Here is a 19,976-nt window from a genome sequence, read left to right as displayed (position 1 = left end):
TAACTTCTTTCCCGATGGAAGTTTCTCACTAACGATGGAAATTCCCAACTCCCTAAGAGAGAAGCAGGCAATGATGAGGTGTGGTGGCTTGAAGGGAGATGCCTTGAATTCCTGGTTAGAAGTCAGACTTACATTGGCCATTTCCCTCTTCTTTGCCTTAATGTGTGCAGAGGGCAGGAATTTTGTACCCTTGGAGCCCTGCACCCAGAACGGTCAGGCACAGTGGGTGCTGGACACAGACGGCAAAGTCAAGGTGGGGGGAATTAGCGACACAGACCCCCTGCCTCTCTTCCTCTCTGTCTGCCAAGAAGGTCTAGTCTTCACATGAGCCCTGATTTTCCACTCACCAACCCGTCCTGGTGTAAGCCTGCCCTCTTGGGCTTGGAGAGCAGTTATATCCTTATTGGTCTTTATTAGTGTTATTCCTTCCTCTCTGTTCCTCTAATCTAACTTATTATCCATGGAATCTTAAGTGTAATCTTTAAAAATCATAATGATGCCACCCCTTTGCCCAACATCCTCTACAGACTTCCCACTGGTTCCCTGCATTGGATAAAGGCTGCTCCCCTTTATCACAGGCCCCTGCCACATTGGCTTCTGTCCACCGCCTCCATGGTCAGGCTTCTTCCTTCTCCAGGGCCTCCCTGCTCCGAGATGTTCTCCCCTGGCTCACGGCCCACTCTTTCATCAGGGCTGGCTTCTCCATCCACAGCCCTGGAGGGAGTTCTTCACCCTCCCCGTCCCAAAGACCCCTCCCTTCCCACCCTGCTCTTCTCTGTCACTGAGCACTGTTTTCATTTTTAAAATTTTTTTAATATTTATTCATTTGGCTGCACCGGGTCTTAGTTGTGGCATGCGGGCTCTTAGTTGTGGCATGTGGGATCTAGTTCCCTGACCAGGGATTGAACCCAGGCCCCCTGCATTGGGAGCGCAGAGCCTTAGCCACTGGACCACCAGGGAAGTCCCTGTTTTCTTCTTAATAGGGATCACAATCCCATAATCACACATCTGTTGGCTTATGTATTCAATCTCCCTTCTATAGATTATATACCCTCTCAGGGCAGGGGCTGTGCTGTTTTATTCACCAGTATGTACCCCGTGCCTCACAAATACCCTAGTATATAATAGATGCTCAGTGCACATTTTCTGAAGAAGGAAGAAAGAGGGCAAGGAGAGAGGCAGGGAGAAAAATGGAGAAGGGAAATAGGAAAGAAGGAAGGAAGGAATTGTATGACAGTAAATGCTGTTAGGAACAGAGGACTTTGTAGAGTGATGAGGTTAACAGTCAACCACGCATGATGGAATAAGACAGTATCATCGTCTTATTTGTAATCAATGTTTGATCAGAATTTGAAATTGTCTCTAAGGGTATCTATAACTAACTCCTTAGTCTGATTATTTCTCCTAGTTTCTGAATTTTCATTAACAATTAACTTCTATAATACTTATCTTTTTGAAAATTTTGTTCATTTATTCATTCAGCAAATATGTATTGAGGACCTACTAGACACCAAGACGTAGTACAAGATAGAGTCATTAAGAGACCAGGATCTACATCAGATTCTGTGGGTTCAAATTAGGAGCCATGGGACCTGAGTAGCTATCTCTCTGTGACCTTGGTTTCCTCTCTCCAAAGGGAAAAAACTATTAGACCTGCCTTATTATTGTGCTGTGAGGATGAAATGAAGTGTTAGCTGCTGAGGATAAAGTGGTTGGGAGGGCAGACCCTGCTCCTGCGCTATGAGTCCACAGTCTACGAGGGGAGACAGACTTTAAACACATCACTGTACAAACAGCTGGTTTATTCTCACCAGGACAAGCGCTTTGACAATGACAATGTACCATGAGGTGCATCTTGAGGGTCCTAATCTGGTCTGGGAGGGGTGCTGGTCAGAAAGGGCTTCCCTGAGGAAGTCACGCATAAATTGAGACTTGAGGGTTGAGAAAAAGTTTCCCAGGTGAAAGGAGAAGCGTGGAATTGGGAGCAAACACCCTGCATTTGGAAGGAGCAGGGTGGTTCCTGGGACGACCGTGTTTTACCAATTATAAGATGTATTTTTTTAAATTAAAAATCTCTGAAATCAGGACCTGTCTTATAACTGATGACATCTTAGATTCAATGAAATACAGAATTAAAACGAACACAAGAACAGAAAAGCCCAGAGAGGTTGGAGAGCAGAAAGTAAGACGAGAAGAGGTGTGTGGGGGGCATGCAAGACCACATAGGTCTTGAGAAGGCTGTTGACCTTTATCCCAAGAGCAAAGGAGAGTCATGGAAAGGTTTTAAGCAGGGGAGTGACATGAATATATGAGTTAATGAAAAGGCTCACTCAGCCTTTTGTGAGGAGTATGAATTGGAATGAGGGATGGAACATGCACGGAGACTGTCTGGGGCTCCCGCAATAGTACAGGCAAGAGATGGCGGTAGTTGGACCGGGGCTGTGTGAGTGGAAGCAGAGAGAAGGTGGACTCAGCAATATTTAGTGGGTAGAATCAACATGACCTGATGATAAAGTCATTATGGGGAACAGAGGGAAGAGATTTCAGGAATGACTGGAGGTCTCCGGCTTGGGTAACTTGCTGGAGAACATTTCTGTTTCCCAAGATAGGGAACTTGGAGGAGGAGCTGAGTGGGGAGAAGGTCAGTAGAGCAGACTACCCTATCCTTCCTGAAACTCTCACTCTAGCCCCTTGGCTTCAAGGAAACCACTTCTGGTTCACCTCCTACCACTCTGACGTTCACTCTGGAGCTCTCCTCGGTTCCCGTGGCTTGCATCCCTTTATGCCTTGGAGCCCCTAACTTATGTTCATTCTAGAATTCTCCTCTGAGCTTTAGAACCATATAAGCAGCTGCCTACGTGACTACTCTCACTGGATGCCACACAAGCCCTCACACTAACCGTGTCCAAAACTGAACACACAACCTTCTCCCCAATCTTGTTGGTTCTACCCACTGAACACAGATCTGAATGCATTACTATAAAATCTGACTCTTGTGCTATTTTGAAAAGTTTAGTTGGAACCAAAGTATAAAACAGTGATCCAAACTGAACCACAGTAGTCGTTCATCTTGGTGGGGGAGCGTCCACATTAAAGGAACAAGACCCCCTTTCCCCAGGCCCTCTCTGTCACAGCGCCCTGATTCATTTGCTTCCCAGCACTTCTCACTTTCCAGAAGTTTCTCGTTTACTTCCATCTTCCATGTTCATTGTCTGTGTCAGCCCCACTAGTCACGTGAACAAGGCTTCTCTGACTGGATCAGTCCTGTGGTCCAGCACTTAACACCGATGCCCAGCTTTGAGACAGCACAATCCTGACTTTCCAAGGGTGTTTCCAACCTGTGTGTGAGCTGTTGACACTGAGTCTGGGCAACTCTCTGGAATGAGAGTATACAGAGCTGCCAGAGTGACAGGCGTTTTTATGTTAATCTGTATCTCTTTCATGTGAATACCTTGAAGGCAGAGATAGTTTCCCTTCCTTACTTAGCATATAGTACATGCTCAAAACTTTTTTTTTTTAACATCTTTATTGAAGTATAATTGCTTTACAATGGTGTGTTAGTTTCTGCTTTGTAGCAAAGTGAATCAGCTATACATACACATATATCCCCATATCCTCCCTCTTGTGTCTCCCTCCCACCCTCCCTATCCCACTCTTCTAGGTGGTCACAAAGCACCGACATGCTCAAAACTTTTGAAAAAATTTATTGTGTGACATGAACACGGACAAAATGTGAAGTGGGAAAGCAGGATTGCTCAACTTTGAATTTCCAAAATGTTTTCCTGCCCCTTGAAATATTTTCCAGATTTGAAGGCAGATTTTCCTAAATCGAGAGCTCTTCCCTAGTAATAAATGTGGCATTTCATGAGCTCTTCTGACGCTTTAAGATATTGCATCAATGAGTGAACAGAAGCAGGAATTTGGTTTGAATGAGCCACAACTGACAACTCCTTACAGCTCTTCTTGAGGTAGATGAAAGCAGATTTCCTTTTAGCAAACCTGGGATGGGAAGGTTTCTTACTGCCCCACAATTATTTAGCCAGGTAGTGACAGCTCCAGAGCAATGCTTTGAAAATTGTAATGTGCGTCCAAAGCACCGGGATCTTGTTAAAATGCAGATTCTGATTCAGTGGGTCTGGGGTGGGCCTGAGAATCTGCATTTCTTATCAGCTCCCAGGTGGTGCATGTGCTGCTAGTCTGGGGACCACACTTCAAGTGGCAAGGCCCTAGACTGGACTATTTCCCCACATGCCAGACTGGATACAGATGTTCCTGGACTTATTCCAAGGGTTGTTGAAAAATTGAGCCTTTCAGGTTTTGAGAATTTTTAAAAAATAGGTATGTTTAAAAATAGAGAGAGAATTTTAATAGATTAAAATTAATAAAAATAGACAGATTATTATCCCCATGCTATAGATAAAGTAGCTGAAGCCCACGGAGGTTAAATGATTTAGCCCAGATCACAGGACTGGTAGGTGGCAAAATATTGTAAATTCAGTTCTCTTCATTCCAAGCCCAATGCTGTGTCTCCTTTTTCACATCTGTTCTCACACTTTTGCGTATTCCTTCCTCCCTCCCTCCTTTCTTCCTTCTCTTTCCTTCCTTCCACAGGGGCTTATAGAGCACCTTTTCGGGGCATTTGCCTTTGTGCAAAGCACTGCAGCTGTCTTGGATGTCTGTTCCTGTTCCTGCCAGCCTGGATTGTACCCTGTCTTTAAGACACAGTTGAAAAGCAACTTACTCTGTCACACTTTCATGTACTGTGCTGTCCCCAAACCCCATTCTGAGTGGGGCGGCTACAGCTACTCAGGAAGAAAATTGATATTCAGGCTAATGTAGTGCTATCAAAGAAGATCCGTTAACGTCCTGTCATTTAGATCCATTTAAGTCATCTGACTCAAAAACAGACTTACAGAAGGTAGTTTTTATCGAGAACCCTAGCCACCCTTTTCAAACGCAGGTGGCATGAGTCATCCTCATGGTCTCAGCTGGTGGCAGCTTCTGCCATTTCTCTACCTGCTTCAGAACACCATATTCTAGTTCGAGCAAAGGAACTCCACTGAGGCTGTGCACCACCCATTTCACAGGGAGAGGGATAATTAGGAAAAACTAGGGATGCTCCGAAAGTGCCCGGCGGCTCCTTGTGCCCGTCTAATTCTAGTGAAAGACGCGTGCATTCAAAGCAGGTGGCGCCAGCACCTGTAGCCGTTTGCTGTGTTGCTATTTTATTTATTTATTTATTTATTTATTTATTTATTTATTTTTGGCTGTGTTGTGTCTTCGTTTCTGTGTGAGGGCTTTCTCTAGTTGCGGCAAGCGGGGGCCACTCTTCATCGCGGCACGCGAGTCTCTCACTATCACGGCCTCTCTTGTTGAGGAGCACAGGCTCCAGACGCGCAGGCTCAGTAGTTGTGGCTCACGGGCCTAGTTGCTCCGCGGCATGTGGGATCCTCCCAGACCAGGGCTCGAACCTGTGTCCCCTGCACTGGCAGGCAGATTCTCAACCACTGCACCACCAGGGAAGCCCCCTGTGTTGCTATTTTAAGATATGATTGGTAGTATAAAAAAACTCTCCAGAAATATCTGCATGTTGAAAATGTATTATTTGAACCATCCTCTGACCATCTCAGGACACCTGAATCCACATCGGAGTATCTATAGCAATGCATTCTGTGTCTCAAAATTTTGGAAACCTGCACACACACAGAATGTGAGCTCATGGCAAGGACAGTCATCTGGTTCAGCTACAGACTGGCCCTAGGACATCTGCAGACCTCACTCTGCTGCCTGGGGTTCCTTGGAAGGGTTTGAACATAACACACGCTAATTGTGACCTTGAATGCTCTCATCCTCAGGAGCACTAGGGTGACTCTGCCTAAAGGAATGCTTTGGGAAATTGCTCGGTAAAATTAAGAATATATTTATAACTAAATAATCCTCTTCTCTATATCTATTTTCTAAATTGCATTCTTTTCCTTGGTTTTCTTCAAGAGGGCAGGCAAGCGCTGCCTCTGTTATCAGAAGGACTATCAGCTGTTCATACTCAGAAGATCATATTCAGAGAAGTGTTGGTAAAATGATGTCTTTCCAATTGAAATAATTTCTCCTTGAAAGAGCTCCAAGCACTTTATTGTATCTTTTATCTCTCATAGCTCTCTAGAGAATGTGGTAATATCCTGTCCTCATTGTACCGGTGAAAAACTGTGAGTTAATATGACAGGAATGCATTGTTTCATAAAGAGCAATAAACCGGTTTGCAAATAAATTAAGCGGAACGTCCAATTGGAGCTGCCAGTTTCCACCATGGCCTTTCTTGGTCTTTTCTTTCATTCCTTCCTCCTCATCTCCAAGTTCCTGGCCTGATTTGTCTTCTGGCAGCTGAGCTCTGTTCTCAGATAATCTTATCTGCTCCCTTTCTCCATCCTAATAGACTTTCCATGTTGGCTGATTCCAGTTCTGTAGAGCTGTTCCCAGGTATTTGGGTGAATGCTGTACATTTAAAAGAAAGGATCTTGAAGTGTTATTAAATTCTTTGCTGGTCATTACAGATGAAGATATGATTGTACAACATGTAATTATTAGAACACTTTTTTTTTCCTGAATGAAGTTCTGCTATTTTCTTTTCTGATTTCATCACTGTGCCCAAAATAAAGTTTTAATACATAATAGATGATTTTGTTAACCACTGGCTTCATCGATGCCAACAGAAGAAATGCTTCTCTGAGAACTTGAATATTAACAGTTCTGGATATATGTTAATATCCTTTGGTTTCTTACCAAGTTGTAGGTATTTCTTGTACAGTATAGCATAGTGTTTAAGAATGTGGGTTATAGAGTCATATTTGGGTTCAGATTCTAGTTCCACAACTAACTGTGGGAACTTGAGCAAATTAATTAACTTTTCCAAGGCTCAGTTTCCTGATCTGCAAAGCAGAATTAACAATACTCACCTCAGTGGAGAAAAGGGAACCTTCCTACACTGTTGGTGGGAATGTAAGTTGGTGGAGCCACTATGGCTATACCAGAGGTTCCTTAAAAAACTAAAAATAGAGTTACCATATGATCCAGCAGTCCCACTTCTGTGCATATATCTGGAGAAACTCTAATTTGAAAAGATACATGCACCCCGATGTTCAAAGAAGCACTATTTACAATAGCTAAGACCTGAAGCAACCTAAATGTCCATCAACAGATGAATGGATAAAGAAGATGTAGTATATATACACAATGGAATACTACTCAGCCATAAAAAAGAATGAAATAACATAATTTGTAGCAACATGAATGGACCTAGAGATTATCATACTAAGTGAAGTAAGTCAGACAGAGACAGACAAATATCATATGGTATCACTTATATGTGGAATGTAAAATATGATACAAATGGATTTATTTGCAAAACAGAAACAGACTCACAGACATAGAAAACAAATTTATGGTTACCAAAGGGGAAAGGACCAGGGGTTGGGATAAATTAGGAGGCTGGGATTAACATATACACACTACTATATATAAAATAGATAACCAACAAGGACCTACTGTATAGCACAGGAAGATATGATCAATATTTTGTAGTAACCTATAAGGGAAAAGAATCTGAAAAAGAATATATATATATATATATATACACACATATATATACTGAATCACTGTTCTGTACACCTGAAACTAACACAACATTGTAAATCAACTATATTTCAAAAACAAACCAATATTCACCTCAGAAAATTATTGTGAGGTTTAAATAAAGATAATGCAGGCTAAATAATTAGTGCAGAACCTGGCATGAAGTAAGTACCCAATAAATGCTGTGGTTGCTATTGCTGATGGCCATGATGAGATGATGACAATAATTATAATAACCAGCCTTGGGGATGGGAAACTCTCCTGTAGGTGATAACTCTAAAAATATCCAATTAAAGTGTGTGTTGAAATCTTCCTTTCCAAAACATTCTGAAACTGATTTCAGATGTGACAAGCAAGATTTGCTGAGTGCCAACTGGAATTTTTCTGCACACTGGAAAACCCTTGGTGGCTCCAGATCAGATGGGAGCTACTCTGCAGCAGGAAACTGTGACCTGCAGACATGTAGCAATGTTACTTTAAATAAACTAAAATGCTTTACAATGACACAGGAAAATAGTTATTAAGTAGCACCTGGCAGCTCTGAATTCAAAATTTAGAAGCTTACGGAAATAAAAATATTTTTAAAAGGTAAATCTTTTTGACTCATGAAATCTAAATGTATTGGGCATACACAAACTTCAGGAAAGGCTTTCCAGGTCCTGCTAAATTTTGTCATTTTTAGTATTGTTATGCTTTTCTAGAAGGAGGTAAAGACAAATGCTGAGATAGAGAGGAACTTGGACTATCTGAGCAAATCAGCTTAAAGTCTGAATTGTAGAACTTTGAAAAATGAAGTCTAATTATTTTCAAGAACTAATGGGTGATTTAACCCAGTCTCGTAGACTTCATGAAATCTTGGGGTTAAAAATAGCACTTTGTCTGAGATCATTTTACAGTTGAAAAATGTGGGATCACAGAAGCCAAGTGAGGTGCTCTGTAGAGCCCTAGTTAGTGACAGCAAGTTAGTGACAGGGGTGATGAGAAGAGGCACGGAACTCCCAGCCTAGTTCTCTTCCATCAGCTCAGCTCTCCAAGGACCCTTACAATGAACAGCAAAAAACATCTGTAGTGGTAACACAAAGTTAATATTAATTTTGCTATATGTTCAGAAAGAACTTATTTCTTTCACTTCAAGTAGGTTAAATTTCTTCCTAAAGTCGTTTCCTATTATTTATTCATTTAGAGATAAAATAATGGTATGTGTTCACCCTCATCTAAGGGATAACAAATTAATGGAATCTAGACTGATGAAGTTTCTTTCTATTTAGAATTCAAGCAATGACGGTGGTACTCAGAAAGCAGCTCTCATGTCACCTGGGGCTTTGTGTGTGTCAATGTGAGGATTAAATGAGTTAACACATGGAAAATAACTCAGCACAGTGAATATTGGCAATGACAGATCATAATGTTGTTGCTGTGGTCCTTTGGGATGACTGTGAATTTCTAAATGAGGATTAGTATATTACTCTGGCTTAGCCACAAGTGTGATGGAGGGAATGACGTCTTAAATAACATTGCTGTCCAATGGAAATATAATGTGAGCCATACATGGAATTTTAAGTTGTCTTGGAGCCACGTGACAAAAGTAAAGAGAAACAAGTGAAATTAATTTTAATGTTTTAACCCCATGTATACAAAATTATAATTTCAATATAATTTTAAAAGTATTAGTGAGATATTTTACATTCTTTTTTTTCCATACTGTCTTTGAAATCCCATGTATACATTATCTTTATAGCCCATCTCAACTCAGACCAGCCCAGTTTCAAGTCCTCAATGGCCACATGTGGTTAGGGCTCTGTGTTGGACAGAGCTGCTCTAGTCCTAGGTACATGTGAGCCCAATTTCATCCTTTCTGAAGGTGCATGCATTTTCTCTTGGCTCTCTCCTCCTTGCTATAAGATCGGTACCCATCATGGTTAAATAGAAATACGTTATACATTTAAATTTGAGTTATAGTGCAATAGGCAAGACCTGAATCGAATGTCTGGCTCACTCTAAAAATAGTTCGCTTAAAAAGCAATAGAATATTTATTTTTCTTGGATTGGTTTCTTTATATTTCAGTAAGTCGTGGCTAACTATATTGTCAAAGTAGAGGGAGGTTTATTTTTTATTTCTTTACTTTGATAGAGAAAAGCTTTGCTGACATGGAAAATACTTAGGTTTACCTTTTGTTAAAGTGCTTTGTTGATTTATGATTCATGATTTATTTACTAGTTCAGTAAATATTAATTGTTTCATGTTGCCTGAAAGTATGATTCTAATACTGAAGAGTTTGGTAGCTGGACAGAAGAATACATGTCTTACAACTATAACTTAAGACTCCTTATCAAGGACATTATCAAAGGCATTATAGTAGAAGGAAACCCCATATTGCTTTACATAGTGGAAAACAACTACAAATAGATGTGCTGAAAGCTACAGAAATAATTGTTAATCAGATGGGAACTTCTGTGTTACTTCTGAAAATTATAGGATATAAAGTAAAATAATAAGGTTAGCTTTCATGTGGAACTGTCGCATCACTTATTTTGAAATTTTAAAATATTAGTCTGGAGCCATTCTCAAATCTTAGTCTGCATTTAGTGTCAGGTTACCTGACACATCAAGCAGGACACACAATTTTCTCTTGTAAGTTTAATCATGAGGCTATGGGAACTTGGAGTTGAATTCATGCTTTGTGACTCAATGTGTAAATGAACTAAATATTCCAGGCCTTAATTTTCTTATCGGTAAATGCGGAAGAATAACAAGAGCTAAAAATGTAGGAGCACATACACCAAGCTGACACTGGGCTAGACACCTTACTTGCTGTAATTCGTCTAATTCTCATTACCCCCATGTCCCATGATGTGGGCACTATCCTATTTCCATTTTACACATGAGGGGGTCGAATTTGCCCAAGATCACAAAGCCAGCAGTGGAGCCATCATTCAAGCCCAGGAAGGAGCTCCTGAGGGAACTGCCTTGATAATTGAGCTTACAGGGAGAAATAGAGGTTAAACAGAATTACTTAAAGGCATCTTTAAAAATATCTTTAAAACCCCCCCCCCCACTCTTTCTGTTTAGAAGTTCTTATACAGGTTCACTAAGATATTAGGCAGTTCTGCACTATTCCACAAAACCAAGCTCATCACTAACTTTAAGAAATAAAACCAGAAGTATGGAATACTTCCTGATGAAGTGACGAGGTTGGTCCCTGGAAAAGAAATGGGGAGGACCTGAGTTGAATGAGAGTTTGATTAAATTGCCTCTGAGGCTCCTTACAGCCCTGGCCTTCAGTGACTCTTGGTGAATGTCTGGGGTTGAAGGGTGGAGTTCCTGTGCCCTTATTTGGGGTCCACAAAGCCCAAGCCAGGCAATGGCAGTTCATTAGTAAGAAGAATATGTGGTGATAGCTGTTGAGATAAGGTAGTTAAATGAAGTTCTGCAAATAAACCTCTGACTGAGAACAGAACTCTTAGTTCAACTGTAAGTCTATGCAGAATGGACTAGCTCATGGTGAACATTTTCCGTCTTTATCTTGTTCTTTTTGGACTAGCTCATGGTGAACATTTTCCGTCTTTATCTTGTTCTTTTTGGAATTTAATTGCCTTTGGAATCAGTAAAAATTAAACCATGGCTATTGATGTTTGAAGACAAGCAGTGGAGAAAGTTCCAAATTTTGGAGAGGAAAAGGGGAAGGTAGAAAGAAGAAAGGTAGAGGGAATGGGGTGGGGGGAGAGAGAGAGAGAGGAGATAATAATAGCAGGAAAACAAAATGTGGCTATCAAGGCAAGAATGAAGCCTTTGTTAGGGTAGTCTGCTATACCACTGAGATAATGATGGCTGAGATAGCTCAAATAACTCCCCTGCTTGCCCTTGGGGTTAAGCTGGCTTTCAGTGTTGGAAAGAGGATCCAAGAGAAAAGTCTGAAATGTTTATTTTAGCAGAAGTGTTAATCTTCTTGGGAGAAGGCAAAGCCACCAAATGGAGGGATTACCACTGAGCACGATCTGGGCAACAAAGTCACAAGGCAAGTGGCTCCTCCAGTTAATGCACAATTCCTGAGCCCTCTGTTTACAAGTGCTGGTGACATTTCTATCAGCAAGCAGTGGATCCGTCTTCCCAGAGAGTACTGTGACTCAGCTAAATGGACTGAGGGCAAGATTTAAGGAAGGTGTTTCTCTTTGCTTTATTTATACTAGATTTTGAAAACAGCAACATATGCTTTCTGTTTTTCCAGTGAATTTCAAACACTTCATAATGAGTGTGTTCCTTATATCAAACGTTCATTGTGTGACCAGGTAAATGGAATTATGTCATGCTGAAAGTAAAGAGGCTATGGTCTCCTTCTCATCAGGGAAAAAGCAAACAAGGGGAAAAAATGGTATGTTTGGTTCCTCATGCCCAGTGCCTCAGAACTGTTCAATTGTTACTCACCACTCACCCAAGACAAACAGTTTATTGGCTGAGATAACAAAACTAGCATTCTGTGTCCCTGCTGTCAGTGTGGGTATTAAAAAATTCCAAATAGATCCAAATTTGATGCCAAGTGGAGGGAAGAGTCACCTGAATAAGGACTGTGAATGATGTCACTGTGTGAATGAAACCTTTTCCTTCCTTCCTTTCCTTCTACAGCTAATGCCTCCCCTCCCCCAAATGCCCTGTTCTCAGGGTGCCTATCACAGTAACCCCATACCTATCTGTGCGTTTATGACTGGGTAACTGAAGCAATATTTCCACTGAAGAATGAGGGGTTCTGAACATTTTCCCACAGTCCCTGGCATATAGCAGAAGACATTCACAAGCATTTCTTACCATGAGAGAGTGGAAATAAGTGATTGTTGATTGAAAGTTCAATATCTGAGAATTTGTTGATTTTTTTTTTCCCATAGTGGCTCCCAAAATAGGGGAAGGGAAAGTTTGGAAACAAATCCAATACTCGTGAAAATCACAGACAATAATTTGGATGGATAACAAATTTCTAGATCCAAAAGGATAGAGATGGTGGTAATATGAGCCAAATTAAAAAAGATGAAATACTCAACCACGCACTTTCCAGATGGGGGAGAAATGACTTAACAGCAGCATGTGTAAATATAGCTAAGATTTCCCTCGGCTTTATTACATGAGTGCCAGAAAGGTTAAGGCAATTCTAGGTGCATTTTCTATGCTTCAATAGAAGCATACAAAAAAAGAAGAAGAAAAAAGGAAGCAATAATTTCATTCCATTTTGAGGTGACATCCTGAGGGCAACCAGTTGATGAAGAGATGCAGGAGAGTGGTAATTTTAGAAACGTGGGCTCAAGAGGAATTTGGTTAGTTTTAGTGCGGACAGAGAGAGGGCTGGAGAGCACTAGAGAAATACTTAAAGGGCTGTTATGTGGACCAGATGGATTACACATACTCTGGTGGCTCCAGCAGACGAAACCAGAAGCAGTATATAGAACTTGCAAAAAGACAGGTTTTAGTTCAGTGTAAGAAAGAACTTTCTAGCAGAGCTCCTCCTCTAGGAGCATGGAGGAGTAGATTTCTTAAGTCAGATATATTCAACAAGAGGCTGCGTGGCCCCTGACTGAATATGTCCTAGTGGGTTAATCTAGTGGGTCGTCAAAGTCCCTTCTAACTCTGTGGCTGTGATTCTCTTGCCATGTTGTAAAACAAAGCCAACTGGCAAGAGAGTAGAGGAATACAGTTCAATAATAAAGGACCGGCCTTGAATATCCTTCATCTTCACCAGGGCCTGAAGGGCAAAGCAGTTAGGCAGCTGTCCAAGGTGCTGGATGGAGTGGCCTGTGTGGGCAGTTCTACTCCTCTGTTTTTCAGTTTGTTTTAATGCCTTCTGGGTTTTCAGCTTTTCTTCTTCCTATATAAATCTATTACCCCCCCACGCATGTGTGAGTGCACACACACACACACACACACACACACACACAACCAGACCTTAGTTAAAAGCAAAGAGAGAAATATGTAGGCAAGGTGTAAAAAAGCTGAACTACACTGCTACCTGGGGCTTCTCTGCCCTGCCCCAGGAGCAAACAAATCCATTTCATTTTCAGAGGTTAGACTTGGTACCTAAAGTTGGACTGTTTGATGAGATTGACATTTAGAGTAGCTAAAAATCTCTGCAGTGTTAGGTAGACCCAGGAACACTGTGAGGGTGATAAACCTGTCCTGTTCTCTATTCTCTATTTGTGCAGCCTTTCCTAGGTTACTTGATTTTTTTTGTCCCTTAGTTTTTCCCACTCTCCAGATGGAAGCAATAATAGCATCACTCCTTAGGGGTATGAAAATGAAGTAACTTAATGCATGTAAAGAAGTTACAACTATACCAGATGCACAGACAGCAAATATTAGTGTTATTATATACTGTGTTTGGGATCCTCAGATTTGATAATTTGCTAGAGGGACTCACAGGACCCAGAAATGTAGTTACACTCACAGTTAAGGTTTCTTATAGCACAAGGATACAGATTAAAATCAGCAAAGGAAAAGGGTGCACTGGGTGGGTGGAGTCCAGGCACACTGGACCAGCTGCAAGCTTCCAGTTTTCCTCCCGTGCAGTCACACAGAGAGAGCTCAGTTCTCTCAGCAATGACGTGTGACAACACACGCCCAGTGTCACCAACCAGGGAAACTCCCCCATGCCTTGATGCCCAGGGTTTTGGGTTTTATTGGGGTGGGGGTGGGGGTCCGTCACATAGGCATGCAGAGCATGTGCGACTGACCTTCGCCACTCGGTCTTCAACTCCTCCACCTTCCCCAACAAGAGGTCCAACTGATAGGGTGTGACCCAAAGCTCAGGCATACAAAAATAGGCATTCACCATAAATCACATTGTCTGCATAAACCATTGAGGAATAGCCCAAAGTCTCAGGCATACAAAGACACTTTATCAGTCAGGATACTCCAAGGGTTCAGAAGAACCAGTCAAGGGACAGTCCTGAAGACTTTTGGAATGTGGAGGGTTTGGGCAACTCAGGCCTACTGAGTTAACCATTTACTGCATATATATGTAAATCTTGCTTACTTGAACAACCCAATTCAACCATTTTCTTAATGTTTTGAATGGCTTTTTTTTTTTTTAGTATGTGAACGTTTATTGAATGTCTACTGTGTGCATAGCTCTTATATAATCTTCTCTCTATAAAGCTAGAAAATAACTTGTTTCACTCCATGTTATAAACACAGGAAATTGTTATTACTCTAGTATAAAAGGACACACCAGAAGCTAAGATCACTGCCATTATTGCAATAATGGTGATAGCAGACTGCTCCACAGATTTTGACGACAACCACATGTCAAGTGCTTTAGGTATAGTACTAGTATTAGTCCTTCTCAACAACTCTAGAAGGTAGGTAACAGCTCTGCTTTACAGGTGAGACAATAAAGGTCCAGGGCTCTAAGAATTCCCCCAAGACTCCTCAGTCAGTAAGGGGTCAAGAATACATTTACCATCTGATTCCAAATCTCATGGTCTTAACATCATACATGATAGTTTCCTATGACCTTGAGAAACAAAGGTTCTTAAAAATACTTTGAGACATTAAAAATCCAACAAAATTTATGAGACTTTATACATCTCAAGATCCACAGAATGTTTAGACAAGGGGCCAGGGTTGTGGCTAGAACACGTGTTCATTGTACCAAAAGAAGAGATTCCTGCAAAGAAGATTCCAAGATGCCTCGCTCCCTAAAAATGTGGTGTAGAAGACACAAAAGCAAGGAAAACAGAGATACAAAAGGGGGGAGAAGTTATATAGTTATTTTGAGTGTGTTGGTTAATAAGGGGGACATAAAGTCTGAATGCCCTCCAGGATTCCAAAATGGCTGACACCGTGACTTATTTGTAATCATATCTTTCTCCTTCCCCTGTTATTAGATCTCAGTCTGTGGTAGAAGCTGGGACCCTGAAACACGAGGACAAGGGAGAGAATGAGAACACTCAGCCACTCCTGGCTCTGGACTGAACCCTGAGCCACCCCGTGCTCCCGACATCGCCAGCCCTCAGTGGTATCAGCCACCAGGAAGCACACGTGCAACTGACCCCACAATGCGTGCGTTCGGCTCGACACAAGGGCCTCCTCTCCTGCCACCCAGTAATGACTGTCACCAGCCATTGGTCTAAGCAGCCAAAGTTGAACAAAGACTTGACAGATGCTTTTTTTTCAATGAGGGAATTGGAGGATGCAGCAAGGCAGTTATGGAAACAAGATTCCCCCCATCCCATATTTATAGTATTAAGTGAATTGAAAAGAGAAAAACTAAATTTGATGCACACACTTCATTAGGATAAGGATTTTTCTGAGGCTTTGCAGAGACTCTCTCCAGTTTTTGCAATTTAAGATTAAGTGCATTTCCAAGTAGATACATAAGAATTAAACTGTGCAGACACAATTGTCAAGTTTAATGTAGTGCAAAGCCCCAAGACAATAGTATCCCCAGTGATTTCCATTCCTATATTGAAATATTTTCTTTGACCTCATCACCAGCATCAAATTTCAAATTGTTCAGCCTAAGAGCACGTTCTCATAGGTCTGGCTATTTGCAGAGCTTGTTTTTTTTTTTTTTTTTGATATCCTGAAAAAATGATTTTGATATCATATCTTTGATCAGGCCACCAGCTGATTATAAAGAGCTAATTTTAAACAAAGACACAAACTGAAAGATGACTATTTCATCTTAGCAGTGTGACTTCCCACAGGGTATGTGTGTCTCTAGAGGGTGGGCGGTTCTCATTGAAAATACATGTCAGTGATTAATGAATCCATTCAAGTTGCCTCACTTGGGTCACTACAGAAAAGAAAAGTGCTACAAAAGCATCACACCGCCCCCACGTCCCCTCACCTCCTCTTGCAACCAGTTAAAGGTGTGGAGAAAGGGCCTGGCTGTTGCTGAGAGGGTAGGTATCAATCATGGAGGAAGACCCTTACGGATGGTGAAATATGAAAGAACTGAAAATAAGAGAAGACCAGGAATGCAGGATGAAATGCCAAAGATCACTTTATTTCTTTGTTTATTATCCTTAGAAATGGAGTCCCCAGCTATCCATTCAAAGGAAATTAGATAAAAAATAAGCAGATATCATAAGATATGATATCCTTACTTGTGCCATGTTTCCCAAAACCAGGTGTATGTTTTTAGCTATCTCTTATTCTCCCAGCCATCTGCATGACATGGGCCTTCATTAGTATGACCAGTTGGTGCTCAATGTCAAATAAAAAATATTTTAGTTGATAATGAGCAGTAAAATATGATTTTACACATTAGGTACTTGGGAGGGTTAATTTGTTGGCTAAAAAATTCAAAGGAAAGAGGAGATTCAACTGGCCATAATCACCCTCGATAGATACTAATCTTTATCATTTATTACATCTCTTTCTCAATGGATCTAGTGTTTTAATTTTTTTCTACTCGTAGAAAATAATAACAGAAGTGATTTTTGTATTCCAACCTTGAAATAAAATTGAAAGAGGATTTAAAATATTTCTCAACCAATTGCATCACAGTATAAATAAAACCAATTCATTTTGTGTAGACATTTCAAATAACAAAAAAATAACACTGAAATAATTCTAACAATGCAATGACTGAAACACTTTTCTTATATACCACAACATAGGGAAGAAAGATGAAGAATTAAAGCAAATTAGAAAACAAATTTTATTACTTGAGTTTATAAAATAGTTGTGGGATCCAGTATTTCAAATGCTACTGGAGTCTATTATTGCCAACATTCTGCAGCAGTAATAGTTCTGGCTTTCCAATCGGCAATATTTAGAATCCTCCTGTAGTGACCCGATTTTAAATACCATACTATAATTACTAAGTTAACAGCTAGTTTTTACTCTATTCCATGATTTCATTAAATGAATCTAAGATGATGGTTCAACAGTGACAACTTATACTTTGAATTTCTTTATGTGTATGCAAAATACATACAAGAACCAAATTCAGTAAGTGACATGAAATGTTACCACATGAACACTAGATTGTATTGTTCTTTGTCAGTCATTTCTTCTGTTCAATAAATACTGAAGGACACAAATGCTTTTTTATTTTTCTAGAGTTTGCTTTTTCTTCTGGATTTCGGTAATTAATTTTGATATTTTTCCTCACATGCTTCTTCATCTATTTTAGTGAGATTTTTTCAACATTGGCAAAACAGAAGGAAAGAGGACAAATATTTTACAAACTCTTTGACTGGAAGCTGAAGTCCTTAAAGACAAGCAAAGGGGGTTCATTTCAATATTAAAGAATGTTTTCTAAATAAGATAAAGAAAGCATCCTTCTTTGTCCTTCAATGGAAAAGAAAGCACAAGTGTTTTTTCTACCTGCGAATGAAATCTGGTAACTTATGTGTCATTTCTCCAGCATTTTTGTTCATATTGGCTTAAAATTCAGTGCATGAATATCATTACATTCTTATAGCTAACATTTCTAGTTAGCTTGGATTTAAAAAACGCAAAATTTAATGCATTAATGTTCCACTAAATTAATGACGTGGTCATCTTTGGAACGAGTAGGCAACTGTTCTTTCCACGCAGTAGGAAATTTTAAAGCTAAACTATCAATAATAATTGCCATCTCAAAGTGAAGCTTAAATGGCAGAAGTTTCTCAAGCCAGGGAGATGTCAGAGTCTTCCAAACAATTTCAAAGAGGAAAGCAATTTTTACATCCTACATGCAGGACAGAGATCCTGGCATTCTTGGTCTTCCACTCTGCCATCCTTCATAATTTTACAAAATTGTGATGGGAATCCTTTCAACGACCTCATCACTCACAAGGATCCACAATAGAAAACACTCCGGATTCCAGCCCTGTTTCATAGATGCAAAGAGCCCAGGAGCCAGGTGTCCTAGCAGCCCCCTATCTACCTGATCCCAAGAGAAAATTTTCACTTGGAGAAATTTTACTTTTTTTTTTTCTAATGCCTAGTGGTTGACATTAAAAAAATTTACATGCGTCATTGTTAAAACTCATTATAAAATGACTCCAAGTCCTTCTTCAGTGTAAAAAGTTCCTCTTAGAAAGAAATACCATTTTGACAGTATCTCCACCATTCACATAGCAAGGAGAGAAATTAAGATACCAGCTCTCAATGATGACAAAAAAGCAAAGAGACTCAATGGGTAGGGAGTAGTACGGTTCATGAGACATTGGCATAATTATGTTTTCCTCCTTTGTATTAGGAAAATAGAATCTTTTTTTCATATGAGTGCCTTTTACTAAAAATAATGAAAAGAGGGACGTCTGAGTTCACCAGGAAAGTTATGATTAAGCAGAACTAAAGCGTTTATACAGCTTGTCATTAAACTCAACAAAAATGTAGCAGTGTGTGATGACAAAATCATCCTGCTACCCTAGAAAAATATAATTGCATAGAAAAATTACAAACTAAAGCAATCTATTCACAGTTTCTACATATACTCTCATTTACACTGATTTCGCCTATTCTAAGTGGAAGAAATATCTTTGGCCGGCAAGGTAGAAGCGATCATGGGTTCACCAGGAATACAGGCATCGGATGGGGGCTGTCATGGATGAAATACCGCAGGTATTTCCTAAAAGAATTGCAGCGAGGCATATATTCCCTTTAGTGTCATCCAACCCTCGGAGGAGGTTTAGACGTTTTCAGGCTGCAAATCAAGGGAATTAAGGGCTGTGGTGTTTGAACGTCTATGCCCACATCCAAGGTGACTGAACCAGAAAGGCAGCCTCTCTCCAGCGTGTCCTGAGCCTGCACAAAACGCTAAATCGCAGGAAGGCTGCGTCTCTGATGGGGTGTCAGCTCGGGGTGCCACACGTCCACGATGAAGATCAGCCGGAAAGACGTGGCATCCTGCCACACCTCATGCTCAAAGGAGTCGTCAAAGATGAGCACCTTGCCTTCTTCCCATGTCCTGGAACAGAAAAGCATGGAAGCTTGTGATTCGGATGCCTGCAGATCAATCCACGTCTGTGTTCAGGAAGGCTCTCTCATGATAACCTGTGCAATAGGACCAGGTAAGTGAAACACAGGATGTGTTCTTTCCTTGGTGATTAAGAAAGAAGTTCAGGATTCTTACCATGAACATCAACTTTCATGCTCAGCACTGAAGGTATACAAAAGGCAGGAGACTGGTGATAAGGGTAAACTTATTCTTGGTACAAACCTAGGCAAGGCTTGTTTAGTCGGGGGAGCACTCAAAAGTGTGCCCCAGTGGCTCATTCCCAAGGTGACCTCCCAGTCAATGGCTCCGTGGTATCCTCCCTGGCATTTCAGAGATTGGTGCCGAAGTACAGACAGTGATTGGGTCTCAGGCATTTTGATGTCCCATAGGCATGGTGTCTGTGCATCTCCAAATGATTCTCTTTTCAACCCA

General features: G+C 40.7%; 2 protein-coding genes across 2 annotated transcripts in view; one reads left to right on the top strand and one right to left on the bottom strand.

The window, feature by feature from the left end:
• CLVS1 (clavesin 1) overlaps window positions 1-18,067 on the top strand; it is a 159,633-nt gene extending 141,566 nt beyond the window's left edge. The window contains exon 6 of the mRNA XM_036830433.1: window positions 15,493-18,067. Within this exon, the coding sequence (XP_036686328.1) occupies window positions 15,493-15,580 (88 nt within the window). The 3' untranslated portion in view covers window positions 15,581-18,067. The remainder of the gene's footprint in view (window positions 1-15,492) is intronic.
• Window positions 17,250-19,976, bottom strand: part of ASPH (aspartate beta-hydroxylase) — a 220,265-nt gene continuing 217,538 nt past the window's right edge. Inside the window, 1 exon segment of the mRNA XM_036830432.1 lies at window positions 17,250-19,514. Within this exon segment, the coding sequence (XP_036686327.1) occupies window positions 19,364-19,514 (151 nt within the window). The 3' untranslated portion in view covers window positions 17,250-19,363.

Source organism: Balaenoptera musculus, chromosome 17 (genome assembly GCF_009873245.2).
Source record: "Balaenoptera musculus isolate JJ_BM4_2016_0621 chromosome 17, mBalMus1.pri.v3, whole genome shotgun sequence".
In the NCBI taxonomy this organism is placed as follows: Eukaryota; Metazoa; Chordata; class Mammalia; order Artiodactyla; family Balaenopteridae; genus Balaenoptera; species Balaenoptera musculus.
The sequence above is the reverse complement of the archived record's forward strand: the minus strand, read 5'-3'. Positions and strand labels throughout refer to the sequence as shown.